Raw genomic sequence first — 19,098 nt, forward strand, 5'->3', positions numbered from 1 at the left:
CAACGCCAAAGGGCTAGGGGGACAATAAAACATTCCTCCTCCTAAGCAAAACTAGAAACGCTTTTGCTCCAAGGAGAAAAGACACTACAAGGCCAAGCTCGGCGTCTGCCGAGAATCCAGTGCAGCTTGGTCCCGAGAGTGTTGTGTTGCCTGATTCAGAGAGGACCACACCTCTTCAGGAATGTCAGAAAGGAAAAAAAAAAAAAAACCAGTCAGAACATCAGAATACATGACAACAAGCAAATGTGATTTTGTTGGATGTAAAAAATGAATATTAATATTTTACATATTAGTATTTTACCAAACAGTAAAACTTTCAGTCTTCAAACCCTCATTTTCCCCCTCACATTAAGAACTGTTGTTAGAGAGACTTTTCAACCCAGATCTTAGCTACTCAGCACAGGAGAACTGTCCAGTCCAGATCAGCCTCCTCCAGCGCCGTCATGTAAGGATGTGGAAGGTGTCCTGTGGGGCTGGCAACAGGACAGGCAGCCTGGGCACCTGACAGCAGCACACTTTAGATACCGGTCTTAAATTCTGCAAAGTATCAAGAAGAAAATAAAGTACCTGTACATTGGGATGGCCAGAGAGCAGGGAGCCTTGCTCATCGTAGGTGTAAACTACAAAATCGTTAGGTAAAAGGTCTCTGGAAGAGGAATAAAACAAACCATTTAAATATATCAAGTATATATTAGGGTGCAGCTCATAAAGCATCATTCCCAGAAGCGAGGAGCAGAAATTATATTTTTAAAACTTTTTACTTGATCCATTTTTTCAGAAGTGCTACTGTAAAACTAAAAGCTAATAAATAGACTTGAGCCTGAAACACTAGCCGAGTAATGTCAAGATACAATTTGCCCTCTCAACATAAAATGCCAACTGGTAACAACAGTATTCTTAAATTTTTATACTATAACTCACAAGAAAAAAACAAATCAGGCTGTTTGAAACTGTCACATGTACAAGAAAAATAAGTATTTTATATTCTTTTCTACAAAGTGCTGCATAAACAAGAAACATTCACCGCCTTAACCTATTTATGAGGACAAATAATCTGCTGTCAACTGTTAAAGAAAATGCTTCCTCCTCGTGCTGAGGGAACAGTGTGTAAACCAGGGCAAAGCAAGGTTCTCTCACACTGATCACAGTAGCTCAGAGGTGATCCCCAGGCCTTGTGGAAGACAGGGATGCAGGATGGACTGTGCCCAAGACCAACTCTCCCTTCTGCTCAGAGACAGATAAACTGATGGCTTCCACCCAATTTCACTGGTCACCCTATGTGACACTGTGGCATAGAAAGCCCCTGGTGAAATTGTGCCTCTGCTCCCTTGAATACAGGAAGCCTTGTGGTGGCAAATCTGGAGGCAAAGCAGTCCTGTGACTAAGAAAAGACCCTGGAGTGCTTGAACCTTTGCAACCCCTGAGTTTTCTTTGTCCCTGAGTCACTGTGTCTTTGTGAGGTCTTTTCTGAGAGGAGCTTACAGAATTGAGTCTTTCTATAAGCTGACCCATTGGGGCACTAGCAGCTATGCATAGATATACATACAGCCTTCGCACACACACACACACACACACACACACACACACACACACACACCCCTCACATCCTTTACATACTTACACATACCCCATACCCTTTACACACTCACACATACACACATGCCCTTCACAAACACATACACACACACACTCACTTGCACACCCTTCACTCTCCCTAAAGGTGACTTTGAAAAGAATTAAGCTATAGGTGCTTGGCTCCCGTCTGCACAACCCTCTTAGCAGTCAGAGCATGCCAGGCCCAGCACAAATTCTTGTGCACTTCTGCTGCAAGCCTACCACTGTGCAGCACGGTCAGCAAGAATTAAATCTGCTGATTCCGCGGCTCAGACTCTACTAAGCAACATCAACCTAGAAAAGAAATCAATATACTATTGAGAAAAAAGTATAATTAAAAAGGCAAAATAAATGAAATTCCTTACATGTTTCTTTCCAAGTGAATAATATGTTGTTTTCCTTGAGCCTGGATGACGTAAGACACCTGAATGCACAAAGGAGGGAAAAATCAATAATAAAATACCATCTTGTCACTTACTTTCCAGCACATCAAAATAAGCAAGAAAGTTTATCCTGAATTAAAACAACTTGGCACTGACTGTCGCTGTTTATAGACAGTATTCCTAAGTAATATTTATTCTATCTATCTGTGTCCTCCTTTAAACCTGATCATGGGTAATTGCCTACTCTTTTTAAATTTGTTTTAGATTTATTTTATTTTGCATGGCTCTCCCCAAACACTACGGCCAACAGAGTGTCAATATTCAAGAGGCAAAAACAAAGTTCAGTTCAACATGACTCCGTAGGTAGTGTTGGTTCAAACTTCCAGTCCAACACCCAGTAGTTTAGTTCAGGCATATTTCAGGACAGCACAGTTTCCTGGTGAGAATTAACTCAGTCCCGTGCACACAAGAAAGCTTAAGACATGACTACATCAAAATTCCTTATAAAGTGAAGTGCATGCGACATCTTCCAGGAAGACAGATTCTATAGATAGGACGCATGTGTTACCTTAAGGGCCTACGGGAGGATCTGGTATGGTCTCATCATACAGACAGCCAGGGTCCCCAGACTACAGTACCTTCCCTCCCAGTTATCTCTGCCACTGAGGAGACAAGCCTGCATGTCTAACAGTCATGGCTTCCCTACTGCTTATCTAGGAGCACAAGGACTTCTGCGCCTCCTACATTAGTTTACATACATGGGTGTTTTGCCTGTATGTATGCATACGTACCACATGTGTGTGTCAGATGCCCTTAGAATTCAGAACAGCTCACGTACAAATGGGCCACCAGCTACATGTTTACCCCTTAACAACTGAAGATCTTTCCTCCAATATAAAAATAACACTCAAGTTCCTTATATTTAAACAACTTACCTTATTTTTAGAATGGGCATATAAGGTATTTGATATTAAAACTCAATTTTGAGTAAATATTCCCAAGCACAGTATTTGACACACTATTCTCAAATATTCTATCACAAATTAAGTAAAGATTATTCTCATTGTCACAATGAAGCACTGAGGCCACTGCAGGTCGGCAGCCAGAGTCTCAACTCAGCTACAGAATTCTACTTACTTCATTCTGTTGTGTTTTGAGTTGGTCATTTTGACCTTAAGAATAAAGACACTAGCCAGGCATGGTGGCGCACTCGGGAAGCAGAGGCAGGTGGATCACTGTGAGTTCAAGGCCAGCCTGGGTTACAAAGCAAGTCCAGGACGGCCAAGATAACATAGAGAAACCCTGTCTCAAAAACCAAAAAAATAAAAAATTTAAAAAAATAAAAAAAGATATAAAGATACTAAAGCTCACTGTGCTATTTTTTAAAAGATTTATTTATTTACTATCATGTATACAGTGCTCTGCCTGCATGTACACCTGCAGGCCAGAAAAGGGCACCAGATCACATTATAGATGTTATGACCCACCAGGTGGTTGCTGGGAATTGAACTCAGGACCTCTAGAAGAGCAGCCAGTGCTCTTAACCTCTGAGCCATCTCTCCAGCCCCACTGTGCTATTTTTACAAGAATAATGTCCACTGGATACCAACACCATATAATAATGTACTAATAACTACTTAATCCCTAAACCAGCCACTGGCAGATATCACCTCTCATTAAGAAAAGGACTGGAATTTCATTACAGTCATGGTTCTCAAGAGATAACATACCTGCTCTGAATTGGGCCTCAGAGCTTCTCTTCTTTCTCTAGTTAATCTCCAAGGAGTTATAATTTCATAAGAAGAAAGACGCGCGGTCTGTTGAAGGTCTGCAGCAAAAAGAACAACAAATAGAAACAAAGTGAGCCTACGTGGTGCCAAAATACCAGAAATGAAAGCTGAGCATTCTGCTGGGCATAATGGGTAACATTTTTAATCCCAGCACACTTGGGAGGCAGAGGCAGGAGGATCTCTGTGAGTTCCAGGGCAGCCTGGTCTACATAGTGACTTCCAGAACTCGTAGAGCTACATAATGAGACCCCCATCTTTAAAAAAAACAAAACCAAAAGGCTTTAAGTATTCAAATCACTGAAAAATAAATCACCTGATGCTCATGTGATTTTTTTTAATTTTATATTAGTATTGTAGTTTATAGTATTTTGCCTGCATACATGTCTGTGAATCATTTGCATGAATGGTACCCACAGAGGTCACAGAGGTCAGACAAGGATGTCAGGTCCACTGGAAGTAGAGCTACAGACAGTTGTGAACTACCATATGGGTGTTGGGAATCGAATCTGAGTCCTCTAGAAGAGCAGCCAGTGCTCTTGCCCAATGAGCCATCTCACCAGCCCCTCATATGATTTTTATATACAATCTTAGGTAAGGCCGAGGGTGAAAATACTTCCTAAAAAAAAAAATGCCAGTCTGTATCCAAACAGAGAGAGAAACAGAGATATGTGACAATCATTTTCAAACATTTTGTATCTGTATGCTCTAGCTGCTTTTTTTTTTTTAAATAAATCTTTTTATTTTAAAACCTTAGGGCATAAACAAAAGACCAGGAGATTGAGTACGAGGGCGTGCCGTGGTAGAGCTCAGCAGCATGTACTCGTCTCTTCCTCCATCCTTTGCATCCTGAAGCACACCCAAAGAGTGTGCTAAACGCTGGGTGAAGTTGACGAGAAGGAGATATTTTTACTATCTAATGAGTCAACTCTAATATATACTAACAAGTACCATCTGTCTCCCGTGAGGTGACTACACCAGAGGTTCCGCAGAAGAAAATTTTACATACAAACTATTAACAGTTAATAACTGCAGTCATGCACCCTGAGATCCTAAAGCTGTCAGTAAAACTGAGTACCACCAGAACTGGAAGACGGGGCGAGACATGGTAGTACTCCAATCTCAGCACTTGGGAGGCAGGGACAGGCAGATCTCTGGGAGTTCAGGGCCAGCCATTGAGACATAGTAAGCTATAGCAAGACCCTATCTTTAAAAAAAAAAAAAAAACAGTACAAACTGAACAATAAGCCATGTTGGAGTGGATATAGTTTCTCAATAAGCCCAACACAAAACACCTTTCTCTCCTAGTATCATTACTTCTGTTGTTGTTTTGTTTTGTTTTGTTGAGACAAGGTTTCTCTGTGTACCCTTGGCTGTCCTGGACTTGCCACTACGCCCAGCAATAATTCTTTTTTGTTGCTGTCTCCTTGGTTGCTTTTGAGTAATCTCCCTATTACTCAAGATGACCTTGGGCTCATGACTCTCCCACCCTCTGTCTTCCACATGTCCTGATTACAGGCGCTCCCAGCCACACCGCAAGCTCAGTGAGGCCTTCCTTCTGTGACGTCTAATGAGGGAGGTGGTCACTGGTCACCGTCTAAGGAGCTTCAGGGCTGAATGCTGAAGAAGGAGCTCAGGTGCCATCTTCTATTAAGCCCCAAAAAGGGAAGTTGGGAGTTTCTTACATTGAAAAAGCCTTGTGCCGGGTATGGTGGTGCACACCTTTAATCCCAGCACTCGGGAGGCAGAGGCAGGTGGATCTCTGTGAGTTCGAGGCCAGCCTGGTCTACAAAGCGAGTCCAGGACAGCTAAGGCTACACACAGAGAAATCCTGTCTGGCAAAACAAAACAAAACAAACAAGCCTTGTAACCAAATGCAACAGACCGGTCTGTTTGGACTCCTGTTCAAATGAATCAATTGAGAAAACTGAGCTAATCTGAGAAATGTAGACTCTGGGTAAATGTCTGACGAGCAATTATTATTATTTTATATTAGTACAGTGTAAGGCTTTGTGAGTTAGTGGGTCATGCTGAGTGTCCAGTGATAAGATGTATAGATGTGTAATATGGTACAGTGGACTTGAGGAACGAAGGACACATACAGCGAGACTAACCCTGGATAACGCGTGCACAGGAGTTCATAATTTCTCTCTATCCTTATGTATGCTTAAAAACTTCTACTATAATTAAGTGGTTACCTATGGATAGAAAAAAAAAAACCTAAAACTTTTGCTACATATAATTCTAATTACAAAATACCACACTTGGGCTGGAAGGTGGTCCAGCTGGTGAAGATTTACTGCCCAGCCGGCCAGGCTGAACTGATTCCTGGGATCCACATGACAGAAGGAGAGAACTGAGTCCTAGCAGTTACACCCGGACCTCCCCCAACCACATGCAAATACATGTAATTTGAAACGAAATGCTCTAGTCACATATGGCAAACTGTGACTCTAAAAACGTCATAAACATACAAATAGCATAAATCATGAGCCAACCCATTGGACACATGTTCCGCATCCCGCAGAGCCAAGAAGCAGTTAGCAGTGTACTTCCTACTGTGTGTGTCTGCACTGTTTGAGCTATACTACCTTTAAAGTTAAAAGAGCAGTGTTTCTTTTGTAAAAGTAATGACTACCTGCTCCATGCTGTGCCTGATTATCCAGCATCCTCGCTGTCTTTCATCATTTCTAACTAGTTTCCCAGGTGCTAGAGACTAACCCTGGGAGTCACAGGTGCCAAGGGAAGGCTCTGCCAGTGAGCGGCCTTCATTCCCTCACCTCTGACCTCTTCACCTAGGTCCCACACACCCCCATCTCCAAGGCCGCCACACTCCCTCAGCTTTCTCACATACAGGTTCGGATGAGGTGCTGCATCTAACGGTTCCAAGTTGACACTGTATAAAAAAACTGTAGCTCATGCTTTCAAAGACATCAACAGGAAAACACAATAACATTTAATAGACACTGACAGTTTTCCAACTCTTCTCCATCAATCTCTTACATATTTTAACCACAATCAACTACCATCCAGATACTTTGCCAACTGGGAATATGTCATAAAATAAATAAATAAATAAATAAATAAATAAAACCTTTTGATACACAATTTACTGAGCAGAAATAATTCCCATAATCCTAAATTAACAAAGTTTGGAAGCTATTTCTTCACGTAAAATAAGCTTTCCAATGTCCTCCAGTCTTCTTGAATTCCTAAAATATAGGTTTAAAACAGTATCTGAAAAGCCTCCTCCTACATCAGTAACCTACCAGAACAGTCGCTCTGGGCATGTGGCAAGATAAACACAATAAATCCTGTGTGATCAAAAGTAAAACACAGCCGGGCAGTGGTGGCACACGCCTTTAATCCCAGCACTCGGGAGGCAGAGGCAGGTAGATCGCTGTGAGTTCGAGGCCAGCCTGGTCTACAAAGTGACTCCAGGACAGTGAAGGCTACACAGAGAAACCCTGTCTTGGGGAAAAAAAAAAAAGTAAATCATATCCCAGAAAAATGTCAAGAAGTTGGGGGAATAGGATGGTAGGGGTGAATATGGGCGGAGTTGACAGGGAAATATGATCAAAATATATTGTATGAAATTTTCAAAGGATTTTTTTTCCAAGTAAACTATCCTGAAGCCAGGTGTGACGGGACAAGCCTATACTCGCAGCACTGAAAGGAGGTGAGAACAATAAGGGCACAAGTTCAAGGTCAGCCTCAGCCACAAAGCAAGTCTGAAGCCAGCTTGAGCTAGAGGCCGTATCTTTTAAAAAATATAAAAATAAAAATGCAACTTCCTGATGTGACTCATTATTTCAAAGGAAAAGTCTTCAGTAACTCACTACAGACAAGAACACATAGGTCAGTGTTACAGGAGGGGCTACACCACTTCACAAAGGGGGAAAAATTGAAACACTTCAAAAAGACAAAATTTAAAGTTCTAATGGGCAGGCAGATATTTGGGGAGCTCCCGAGACAAAGCAGGTCACGTGACTGTATAAGGTCATGTGCCTGCTGTTAGGCCAGGAAAAGAAACTAAGTGTTCTGTCTTCTAGGGAACCTTTTACTTAGATGGCTGCAGGGGCTAAGAGCTGGATACAAGGCCGGGCATAGTGGCGCACGCCTTTAATCCCAGCACTCAGGAAGCAGAGGCAGGAGGAGCTCTGAGAGTTCAAGGTCGGCCTGGTCTACATAGAGGTTCCAGCACAGGTAAGGCTCCACAGTGAGAGAAAGAGAGAGAATGCTCACTGGTTACCATTTTAAAATACTTTTCCTGTGTTTTGTAAACAAACGGCAAAATCAGCTGTGGTTTTTAGTTTCTTTTTAAGGTTTCAAAATTATAGCACCCCGGAGGAATGAACCTCTGCATCTAGAAATTGACACTGACATTCAAAAATCCAAGGATCCACCTTCTGAATCAAACCGAAGCACAAAAAACCATGTACAAAGACTCCGAATGTCATTCCAACACAATACGCACTAACTACACAAGAATCCTCAGTCCTTTTTTTTTTTTTTTTTCCAAAATTCCTTTCTTATCTCTGGGTTTTTTTCCTTCCCCCCTCCCCCCCCTTATCTACTGTTCATACCCTGCATGGATTTCTCTCTAATTCATGCTTCCTGTGGGAACCAAAACATCATTTCTCTCATTTTGCTATAAAGGAAATGTATTTAACCTTCGTAACAGTGGCCCTGTGGACTGGAAAATCGTTCGTTGTGGGTCATCCTGTGCACTGCGGCATCCCTGGCTTCTATTCTCCAAACGTCAGCAATGTTAGTGCTGACAACTGAAGTGTCCCAAATGTCTACAGGTGTCGTATGCCAATGCCTCCAATTAAAAAAAAAAAAAAAAAAATCAACCTTCTTGGGTTTTTTTGGTTTTTTCTTCTTCTATTGGGGGGGGGGGGGGAAGAGGATGATCACAATGGTGAGGAGGTGGACCTGGGAGGACTGGAAAGTATATGATGTAAAATTCCCAAATAATCAATTAAAAATGTTATGTTTGGGAAGGAAAAAAAAAAAAATAAAACCAAAACACTGGGAATGCCAGGTATGGTGGTTTACACCTTTAATCCCAGCACTCAGGAGGTAGAAAGAGAGGAATCTCTGTGAGTTCGAGGCCAGCCTGGTCTATATAGCAAATTCCAGGACAGCCAAGGCGACGCAGTCAGAGACAGTCTCAAAAGTTTCTTTAAAATTAAAATTAAAACACTAAATACCAGGAAAATGATACAGTTCACAATGAAAGAAAAAATCTTAAGAAACTGTGGGACATACGAACTTGGATATGAGAACCTGACAGAATAAGCATACGTTAGAAACAAGGACACTAAAGGGACGTGAACTGAAGAAAAATCAAAGCTGAACCAGAAACTTAATCTGAGACTTAGTCCGTGAAAAGGGTGTTGGCTGTTCTTTCCTCGTGACTCTTTCCAAGGAAGTCTAAGCAACTGTGGTAGAGAGAAACAGCTTTAAAAGAATTCTACCTAATTGCAAGACAAACAGACAGGGAGTGCCCAACTGCCTCGAGCCTTTCTTCTCTTCTTCCTGCTTATTACCCAGACAAATAGCCACCTTCTCGTACTTTCACTGTAAAAGATAAGCCTCCGTATTCAGGCTGAGTGAGATAACCTGTTGTCTCAAGTACTCCCAAAGGGAAATGACTGTAGTCAGGCCCTACCTGCCATTCCAAGCTGCACATCCTCACTCTAGTCACAGGACCAATCTCAAATAAATGTATTTGGTTACTATCACCTTCAAGCACAGCGTTGCCCTGCAGTGTCTGCTACTGTGTTCTATACTGTTGTTACACTTCTTAAGACTTGTGCGTCCTTATTTACCTATCGTTAAAACAAGACAGGTACCTATTTAAAAAGAGACCGTTCGTCCTGAGTTACATATCATAGATCCTGCCTCCAAATAAGAAAACAAATGCTATTTTTGTCTGGAAGTAACCCCACTGGGAAAAACTCCAATCATTTAGAAAACATAATGCTCTTAAGAATTTAAGTTCCTCCAGAAAGGAATTTAAATTGCTGAAACCAAGGCAGCTTGTTCCTACAAGGGTACTGTAAACACTCAATAAAATGTATTCTCAGTCAACAGCCCCTGTGATCCTTACAGAGAGAGAGAGAGAGAGAGAGACCAGAGAGAGAGAGAGAAATCCTTAAAATAGACCTGCCTTTTCAACAATTAACACTTTTTCACAAATCTGCAGGACCCGCACACATTTTTATCAGCAACAGTAAATTCCCCTCTCCAAGCTGGGATTTGAGATTTTAGGTCAGGAGTGTAATTGTGACAGTATCTGACACTGGCACTCGGGTTAATAAGGAGTGGGCTCTGCCTGCCTGGGGTTCTACAAAAGAATGCTAATGTGAGTTAAACTATGAAAAAAATCTCATTACTAGAACAATGTATCAAAAGGGAAAAGACATATTCAGAGGTGGAGTTTGCCCTACGATATAACATGTTTTGTAAGTGATTTTTTTTTTTAACTTACCAGATTTAGCAGTAAGTTAAGATAAAAGTAACAAATCCAAACATAACAGCATAGTTTAAAACTGACCACTTTGTTTTGTTTTGTTTCCCAGACAGGGTTTCTCTGTGTAGCCCTGGCTGTCGTGGGCTTACTCTGTAGACCAGGCTGGCCTGGAACTCACAGAGATCCACCTGCCTCTGCCTCCCAAGTGCTGGGATTAAAGGCATGCGCCACCATGCCCAGCTTAATCTGTTATTTCTAAAATACAAAACTAGCCTAGGTGTTCATCAACAGATGAAGAAACGGAGTATGTATGCACAGTGGAACTCCACTTAGCCATCAAGAACAAACTGTCTCCTCAGCAGGAAAATGGGTAGCATTGGCAACTATAATGTTAACTGAAACAAACCAGATCCTGAAAGATAAACATCATGTTTTTTCTCATAGGTGAGATCAAGATTAATATATATATATATTCTATTATATATGTGCACATATATATCATATGTAAGTGACATGAAAATAGAAGTGGGGACTATGAGAAGGAGAGAACACAAGAAGATGATGAGATGAAGAAAATACAACGATAAACATGCATGAAGCGGTCATAATGAAACTCAGTATTCTATATACTAACTTTATAAATTAATTTTAAAAGCCGAACGTGGTGGCTCACGCCTTTAATCCCAGCACTCGGGAGGCAGAGGCAGGTGGATCGCTGTGAGTTCAAGGCCAGCCTGGTCTACAAAGTGAGTCTAGGACAGCCAAGGCTACACAGAGAAAGCCTGTCTCGAAAAACCAAAAAGAAAAAAAAAAATTTTTTTTAAAAATCTGCTGACATCTAAAAATGAGGTTGGCATGGACCTAAGTCCTGTTATCATCTCTACTTCATTTTCCAACTAGTCACATGAGTGAACTTTAAAGTCACCTTCTTTAGAACACCAGCGTTTCTAAAAGAAATTGCTTTTAGTCTACATATTGTATGTGCTACCTTATACATTCCTTTTTGTTTTGTTTTGTTTTGTTTTGTTTTGTTTTGTTTTTCAAGACAGGGTTTTTCTCTGTGTAGCCCTGGCTGTCCTGGACTTGCTTTGTAGACCAGGCTGGCCTCAAAATCACAGCGATCCACCTGCCTCTGCCTCCCAAGTCCTGGGAAGAGGTTTCCAACACATCTGATTTCTTTATATTTGCTGACCCCAGATTTTTTTTTCTTTTAATTATTTGAATCCACTACTCAAACATTATTCTGTATTTCCTCTTGGGCACAATGTTACAAACAACAGTTTAAAATCCTACTCAAACCAGTTTAGCTCCCAACATTACTAATGTATGGATGTTTCAGTTCATGTTTTAAACATCCTGTATTCCAAAAACCCAGCTGATTTTGGAAGACCGTTCACTTCGGGAAATTCGAGTTGACTCACTGCTCTCATTGCCAACACCTCAGAACTTGGCGCCCTCTCTCCAGCCTCTCCCTCCATCCTGGAGTCTAACCTCCATTATGTTGTCAGTGTTTTAACTGTCTGATTGCTATATTCCTTTTTTTTTTTTTTTTTTTTTTTTTTTTTTTTTTTATCTTCATTTCCTGAAGCAGCCTACAGGGTAACTATGACTCCTTAGCTTGGCACACAAGGTCTCACTCATGGTGCCAACCTACCTTGGCTTTCTCTTCCATCCTCATCTTCACATGCGGAACCTAACCACACATTACCATCTTCATCTGTTCCTAACAGGTTATTTTTCTTCCACACCCACTTATTCTTGGGGGGGGGGGGGCAGGACGCTTACTTTTATAATGGATTTCTGATCTCTAAGTTGAAATGTTCTCACTCATTTAGCTCAGTTCAAAAATCACTTTCTTAAAAAAAAAAAAAAGACAAACAAAAAAACCTTCAACATCTCTCATGTATCTTAGTACACATGGTCACCCTTTTTGATCCTCCAGAAGCATCAGGGATGTGTTTACTTGGAGTCTGATCAATGCTGGACAGATTCTGAAGGTGGATATTCATGCCCAAGTGAGCAGCCGACCCACTCCAGCCACAATTGAAGAACATAAAGATATTCCACTCATTTTTGTGCAGATGTGTAATAATAATAATAAACATACACATGAGCTAAAAATACAGTTTGGTTTATATTGAGAAACATAAGAAGTTAGAGATTACTAACACTTCAGATCTCTTCATAGTTAACCATTATAATAGCACAGAAAAGGTAATCGTCATCAGAGACGTTCTGACGGCATCCTATTCAAAAATTTTCAGTATTTTGAACTCCAAGATCTCCACACAACAGGAAGCCAGCTTAGTTTAAAAAGAGAAAGCCTAAGACAACGAACAATGTAATTAGTTTCATGAAGGTCAGCAATGCACTCAAATCTACACTCATCACCTTTGAAGGCAACAATTTTGTAAAGCCTTCCATTGTGCATCATACTCCCAGCGCTAGCAGAGATAGATAACTCAACCATGCAAACAATAATTTAATACAAAAGATAAAGTAAATAACTTATTTCCAAAAGAAGAAAAAAAACCAGTGTGCTGATGGTGTGTTTCTACTCAGTTTCATCATCTCCGATATAAATATCTTACATATTTACGGGAAGTTTCACAATTCAAATGTACAGTAATTCAATTCTTTCCAATAATCCCCTGGGTTAAACAGTGCAGAGATTCTTTGTCCGGATTTAGAAAGATTGAACAAGAGGCTCTAGAAATGTAGCATTTCGTTTGTTTGTTTATTTATTTAGTGTAAAAAAGTATTCTTACTACAACAAAAACGGCGCAAGGAAAACCCGCCCTCTACTCCATTAGGATCCCTGTGGACCTACTGGTGAGTCGGCTAAGACAACGAGCGTCAAACCTCAAATTCTGATAGACTTGAAGCAAAAGTTCCATCTCCCAGCACAGGGCCAGTGACAGCCACTCCACCCGCAAGCGCTAGCTGCAGCCTGGGAGCAGCGAGCGCACGACCACCGCGCAGCCGGCCGCCGGGGTCTGGGTCAGCGCTGACAGGGGCGCCGGGAGCCCGGAGTCCGCCTCGCAGCCCGCACCACCGGGGACTCCCAGAGCACCGACCCCAACGACACCCACCTGGCCGTCCGGCATCGAGGACCGGGCCCAGCAGGCCACACGCCAGCAGCCACCTTAGTCGCAGAGAGGCGAGGGGCGAGAACGCGCGCGGACCCATAGCGAGGGCTTCTGCAGGTTCCGCTCAACGCGCGGCCGCCGCCTCCGCCCCTTCGGTCATCCTTGCAATCCCGTGGGGGCCCCCCGAGGGCTGGCGGGGCGCGCGCCCACGGCGAGCACGCGCGCGGCACTGACGCAGCCCTCCCGCCCCACCTAGCTCGCTCCGGGCCGCCGGCGATCCCGCTGCCAGAGGCTGACGTAGGGAAAATGCAGTTCCCGGGGAGAGAATGGCCTACTCCACCGCCGCCGCTCTCCGCCCCGCCCCTCGACCCGCGCTGCCGGTCTGAGAGATGGAGGTGGGGCTGAGGGCGGGGCTTCCCGCCCCTAGGTCGCTCTTTCTCTCCGCCCCTCGCTGCGAAGAGTGGAGGGTCGGCTGGAGGGCGGAGCTTAAAAACCAGCCACGCCCTTCCTCTGGCCGCTTTGATTGGCCGTGGAGGCAGGCGGAGCGTCGGGCTGCACACTGATTGGCTGGGTGGCGGCGGGCTGCGTGCCTACGCAGAGGCCTGACAGCGCGGGGCTCAGGTCGGCAGTGGCGGCCTGGCTTTGTTTTTAGGCCAGGTCTCTGGGACCGGCCAGGGAAGATGGTGCTGGGGGGCTGCCCTGTGAGTTACCTACTGCTGTGCGGCCAGGCGGCCTTGCTGCTGGGGAACCTGCTACTGCTGCACTGTGTCTCTCGGAGCCACTCCTTTAATGCCACGGCCGAACTGGATCTCACACCTTCAGGCGCCGCTCACCCAGAGGGTCCTGCGGCCCCCAACTTAGAATACAGGGACCCCAACTCTCCGGTCATCCTTTGCTCTTACCTGTAAGCTACCAGATCGTGGGGGCGGGCCTAGCGGGGATCGGGCCCGGGGTAGGTGGTGGTTGTGGAAAGGACAAGAAGGAAGGCTGCTTCCACCTGGGGGAGGTGATTCCCAGGACAGATGCTTCTCAACTCCCCTGCAGCAGAAAGCCTTGTATATTAGTGGTAGATGCTGGAAAGGAGTAGTGTAGGCTATAGAACCCTTCCATTTCCTGCGCCCTTTCTCCTGCCTTGGTTACAAGATGAGTTCAAGGCCAGCCAGCCTGGGTAATTTATCTCAAAAATTAATTAATTGAAGGTCTGGAGATGTAGCTCAGTGGTAGATAGCATCCTTAGCGCGTGCAGTTCCTAGTACAGAACGAAGGAAAATAGGATCGCGTGCGTTCACGAAGCCAATTGGCTAAGGGGGCTGATGACGGTCTTACTGATTTGCAGACCCGACGAGTTTGTAGAGTGTGATGCCCCAGTGGATCACGTTGGAAATGCAACTGCATCCCAGGAGCTTGGTTATGGTTGTCTCAAGGTGAGCTTTTTCTCTGTTGGTGCATGCACTCTTCTTCGTGGAAACCATAGCCAGGTGCTTGCTGTTACGGAAGAGCATAAGGGCATACAAAGAGGCTTTTTTTTTTTTTTTTTTTTTTTTTTTTTTTTTTTTTTTTTTTTTTTTTTACACATCGCCATCCGTATAACTGCTGCTGGAAATTTCCAGCATGACCTAGGTTTTAGTGGCCGAGTAGCACATTTGCTTTCCTCAGGAACCAGCAACGTCTGTGCCTAAGCCGCCCGAGGTTCAAAGACCAAACTGTATTGCTTCCGTTGTTGTTAAAACTAAAAAAATGAAGCCAAAATATCAGCGGTCCTTTCAAGCCCTCTCTTCAAAGAGCAACACCACCAGCCACGCAGGGGCTTTGTAAAGCTGACGCTCAATTGGGCTTTCTCAGTTACACGGGCACCTGGAGGGTGATGACAAGCTGATCGCACCGTTAGGATGTAGCTTGATTGTGTCACTTATGTCTTTGTTTGAGGATAAAGCCTTCTAGAGAAGCCTTGGGTGGGGCCCCTCGGCCTGGAGAGAAGCCATTATTATCCTTAAAGTGTGTGTACCTATTTGGTCTCTTAAAACCAAATGAATTTTGCGTTGGCTTGGTTGGGGTGGGATGGTGGGGGGGGGGGTGTTTGTTTGTGAGAAGGCCTCACTATATAGCCCAAGCTGACCTTAAATTCATGATCTCCCTGCTTGAGCCTCGTAGTGCTAGGATACAGGTTTGCTACACTGTGCCCAGCTCATACTTTAGGAATTCGTGTACCAACTTTGCACGGTGGACTCGCCACTATGATCTAATGCAGGGTTGAATTATGAGAAAACATTGTTTTACTACCTCAGACACAAAGGAGTGGACATTATAATACCACAGTCAAGGGGACAGCTTTTAATTGAGCTATGTGTACAGAGATATTTTAAATACACTGAAATTTTGTTCAGTTGTAATTGCCGGAAGCTTGCCTAACATTACATAGAGATAACTTAATTTCGCCTACCTGAATTAAAAGCTGAATTTATCCTGTCACAAGATTCAAACTGTCCCTCAGCCAGCTGTCCTGAAGGACTGGCAGGGCTCGGGAAGTGAGCCTCCCTGCTCTCCAGGCTCACTCTGAGGAACACAGGGGAAACAGTAGAAAAGCAGAAACGAGACAGAGGGAAACTGTGTGCCTCTGCTTTCTCCTCAGAAACTGAATTAAGCGAAGGGTAGGGCTTTGGTTCTGAGTGGTTTTCCTGGAACTAAACTTCTACTAGGGTAGACTACAGAAACCTATAACCATGTGTGACTTAAGTCCTCAGTCAGATAACAGTCTCAATTATTTTCTAATTTTGTTCGTTTATAGTAAATATACAGCAGATGTCTTGATACGCATTGGCATCTCAGTTCCTGTTTTTAAGATGCTGCATTATGTACCTGTAATTACAAGATAGTGAAAGTGTTGTGTGTGTCTCCGCAGTTTAGTTTTGGTTTTGGTTTACTATGTATTAAGAAGCCAAGCCCGTCGTGGTGGCGCACGCCTTTAATCCCAGTACTTAGGAGGCAGAGGCAGGTGGATCGCTGTGAGTCCGAGGCCAACCTGGTCTATAAAGTGAGTCCAGGACAGCCAAGGCTACACAGAAAAACCCTGTCTCGAAGAAAAAGAAAAAAGAAGCCAGTCCTGAAGGAGAAAAGTTGATTTAAAGCAGTGTACAGTTAGGATGGTCTACTAAGTCACTTGAAGTCATCACTGAAGTCCTCGCTTTTACCCAATCTTGCTAGAATTCTTAGAGTTCTGACACAGCTCTCATTGGCGGACATGAATGTGTGTTTGTGTCACTTTCTCCACAGTTTGGGGGCCAGGCCTACAGTGACGTGGAACACACAGCAGTTCAGTGCAGAGCCCTGGAAGGAATTGAGTGTGCCAGCCCCAGGACCTTCCTCCGAGAGAATAAGCCTTGTATAAAGTAAGCGTTACTTCGTTGTTGCACCGTGTGTGTGGTTGCACTGTGTGGTGCTGGAATCTGAACCCAGCACACGTGCTAAGCAAGCGCTCTGATAATGAGCTACACCCCCAGCTTGTGCCTTTGAAGGGGGTAATGGATACTTGGCTAGAGGAACCCCCAGGGTGACTTTTTTCTTTGAAATATTAAAGACTGCATTGCTTCCTCCTGCATGTAGCCCACTGACTGAGGCAGTGGGATTGCAACAGCTAGGAGCAGAAGTTGTGGGTTCTGAGTCTTTTGTTCCGCCCCTCATCCTCAGCTGCCAGGCACTGGGCCAAATGAGGTAGTTTCAAATGCCCAACCAGCAACCATCCTGGGTACACAACCTTAGGACGCCTGGAACAATGTTTTGCAAAGAAATGTGAGGGTTCCTCCACTGAAATCGCCTGACCATAAAGGAATGTGATGTAAATTCTACCAACGGTGCAGAAGCTTCTTAGCCTGTTAGCGAATGAGAGAGGCCTTGGTGACGTGTAGTGATGTCAGCAACTGCAGTTAAGTGGGGTTTCGTTGTTGGGTTTTTTGTTGTTTTTGTTTTTTTAGCCTTCAGACATAAATGTTTCTGGTTAGGGAGAGACTGCCCACCCCAAGACTAGAAAAGTCTTAAGTGTTGTCAAGCATGTTCTTAACGTGCACATTAGCGTCCTGAGCCATCTGCTGGCAGTCCACCCCAGGAGACTACTCCTTTGCCAACTTAATCATGCCACGGTCAGGTGTCGGGCCACTAGGGCACACACTGTATATAGCTTAAAGCTGCTGAGGTATTCAAGTAGCCAATCCTAAGTTGCTTATGTGTCTTACCTTGGCTTTCCTGCAAAAGCCCCAGCCAAGTTGTGACGTACACCTACCCTTTACTCCTTCCTGTCTTCTGACCGCCATGTTCTCCCTCCTTCCCCTGTGGCCCAGGAGGGCAATAGCCCTGCCGCCTCTGTAGGACCCACGAATGCAATGAGCTACTTGTCTGCCTCCCCCACACCTCTACACACCCACACCTCCACACACCCACACATCCACACCCTCATACCCCCATAACCCCACACCTCTACACACCCACACACCCACACCTCCACACACCCACACCTTCACACACCCACATCTCCAGGCTTTTTTATGTCTCCCACAGTAGCCACACCTGACTGAATGTATCAAGAGAGAATCCAACCAGGACAGAGGCCTCTTCTGCGCCAGGGCCAGCCATGGCTGCACTGCCATTACATTACACTCAGTTTTCATGTGCACGTCTCCCCCCTTCACCCAGGTACACCGGACACTACTTCATAACCACGCTCCTCTACTCCTTCTTCCTGGGATGTTTCGGCGTGGATCGCTTCTGTCTGGGACACACTGGGACAGCAGTCGGGAAGCTGCTGACACTCGGAGGACTTGGGATCTGGTGGTTTGTTGACCTCATTTTGCTCATCACCGGGGGGCTGATGCCCAGTGACGGCAGCAACTGGTGCACTGTCTACTAGACACTGCTGCCATCCCGAACCAGCAAGGAGGAGGAGTGCTGGGCCACCACATTCACTACCACAAGCTCTGAGTCCCCCTCTGAACATCACCGTCCTCCTAGAAGGACAGACTGTATTTTTCAACCCAGATCTTCCCTTGCAAACCAGGAATGGCAAGCAGTGTTGCGGGAGTCCAGCCATAATGTTCCTCGTGTACCAAATAGGAGAGATGGAAGACAGTGACTTCCACCCCACACATCAGTTTCCCTGCTGACTCTGGGTGGCTGAATCTTTGGTCGTTTTGGAGCAGGGGAACCCAACAGGATAAACCAAGGGTCTATCCACTCACCGCCTTCTGTGGCCCTGAATCTTCACGCACAGATCGGAAGCTGCACTACTGAGCAATGTCCAGCCGATGCAGAAATGACCGTGGATTTTAATACACACCAAAATTCTGCATCTGTGAATTTAAACTGCAGAATAAAGTTTTAAAACCCAGCCTGCTGTGTGAGCATTTTGAATGGAGAATGAAACTCAAAATTCGTTGTTGCCGACGAGTAAGCATTTAAAATGAAACACTTATAGTCTGAATACGAAATGTGCCCCCAGCAGTCTCATGTCTGGGGGCTTCCTTAGAAAGTGACTGAGTTCTGAAGGCTCTCATCTGGTGCTGTCACTGGAAGGTGAGAAAGAGGAGGAACTGAGCCTACTTGGAGGGAGGAGATCACTGGGGAGGGGGTGGCCTTGAGTTGACGTCTTTTCCCTGTCTCTCTCTTCATGTCCACTATAAGATGAAAAGTCTAACTCACCACACACTCACACCATGATGTTCTGCCTGAGCCACAACACCAGCCAACCACAGAGTGAG

General features: G+C 44.4%; 2 protein-coding genes across 2 annotated transcripts in view; one reads left to right on the forward strand and one right to left on the reverse strand.

Moving 5' to 3' along the window:
• Adam9 (ADAM metallopeptidase domain 9) overlaps positions 1 to 13,569 on the reverse strand; it is a 68,310-nt gene extending 54,741 nt beyond the window's left edge. The window contains exons 1-4 of the mRNA XM_051170031.1: positions 13,358 to 13,569; positions 3,728 to 3,825; positions 1,980 to 2,038; positions 568 to 646 (exon numbers count right to left, since the gene is read on the reverse strand). Coding sequence (XP_051025988.1) covers positions 568 to 646; positions 1,980 to 2,038; positions 3,728 to 3,825; positions 13,358 to 13,454 — 333 coding nt within the window. The 5' untranslated portion in view covers positions 13,455 to 13,569. The remainder of the gene's footprint in view (positions 1 to 567; positions 647 to 1,979; positions 2,039 to 3,727; positions 3,826 to 13,357) is intronic.
• A 363-nt stretch (positions 13,570 to 13,932) lies between these two features.
• Tm2d2 (TM2 domain containing 2) lies at positions 13,933 to 18,762 on the forward strand. The gene is made up of 4 exons (XM_051170028.1): positions 13,933 to 14,258; positions 14,691 to 14,778; positions 16,625 to 16,740; positions 18,038 to 18,762. The coding sequence occupies exons 1-4, from the start codon at positions 14,035 to 14,037 to the stop codon at positions 18,249 to 18,251; spliced, it is 642 nt and encodes a 213-aa protein (XP_051025985.1). The 5' UTR covers positions 13,933 to 14,034; the 3' UTR covers positions 18,252 to 18,762.
• The last annotated feature ends 336 nt before the right edge of the window (positions 18,763 to 19,098 follow it).

The sequence above is a fragment of the Acomys russatus genome, chromosome 27, assembly GCF_903995435.1.
Source record: "Acomys russatus chromosome 27, mAcoRus1.1, whole genome shotgun sequence".
NCBI lineage: Eukaryota > Metazoa > Chordata > Mammalia > Rodentia > Muridae > Acomys > Acomys russatus.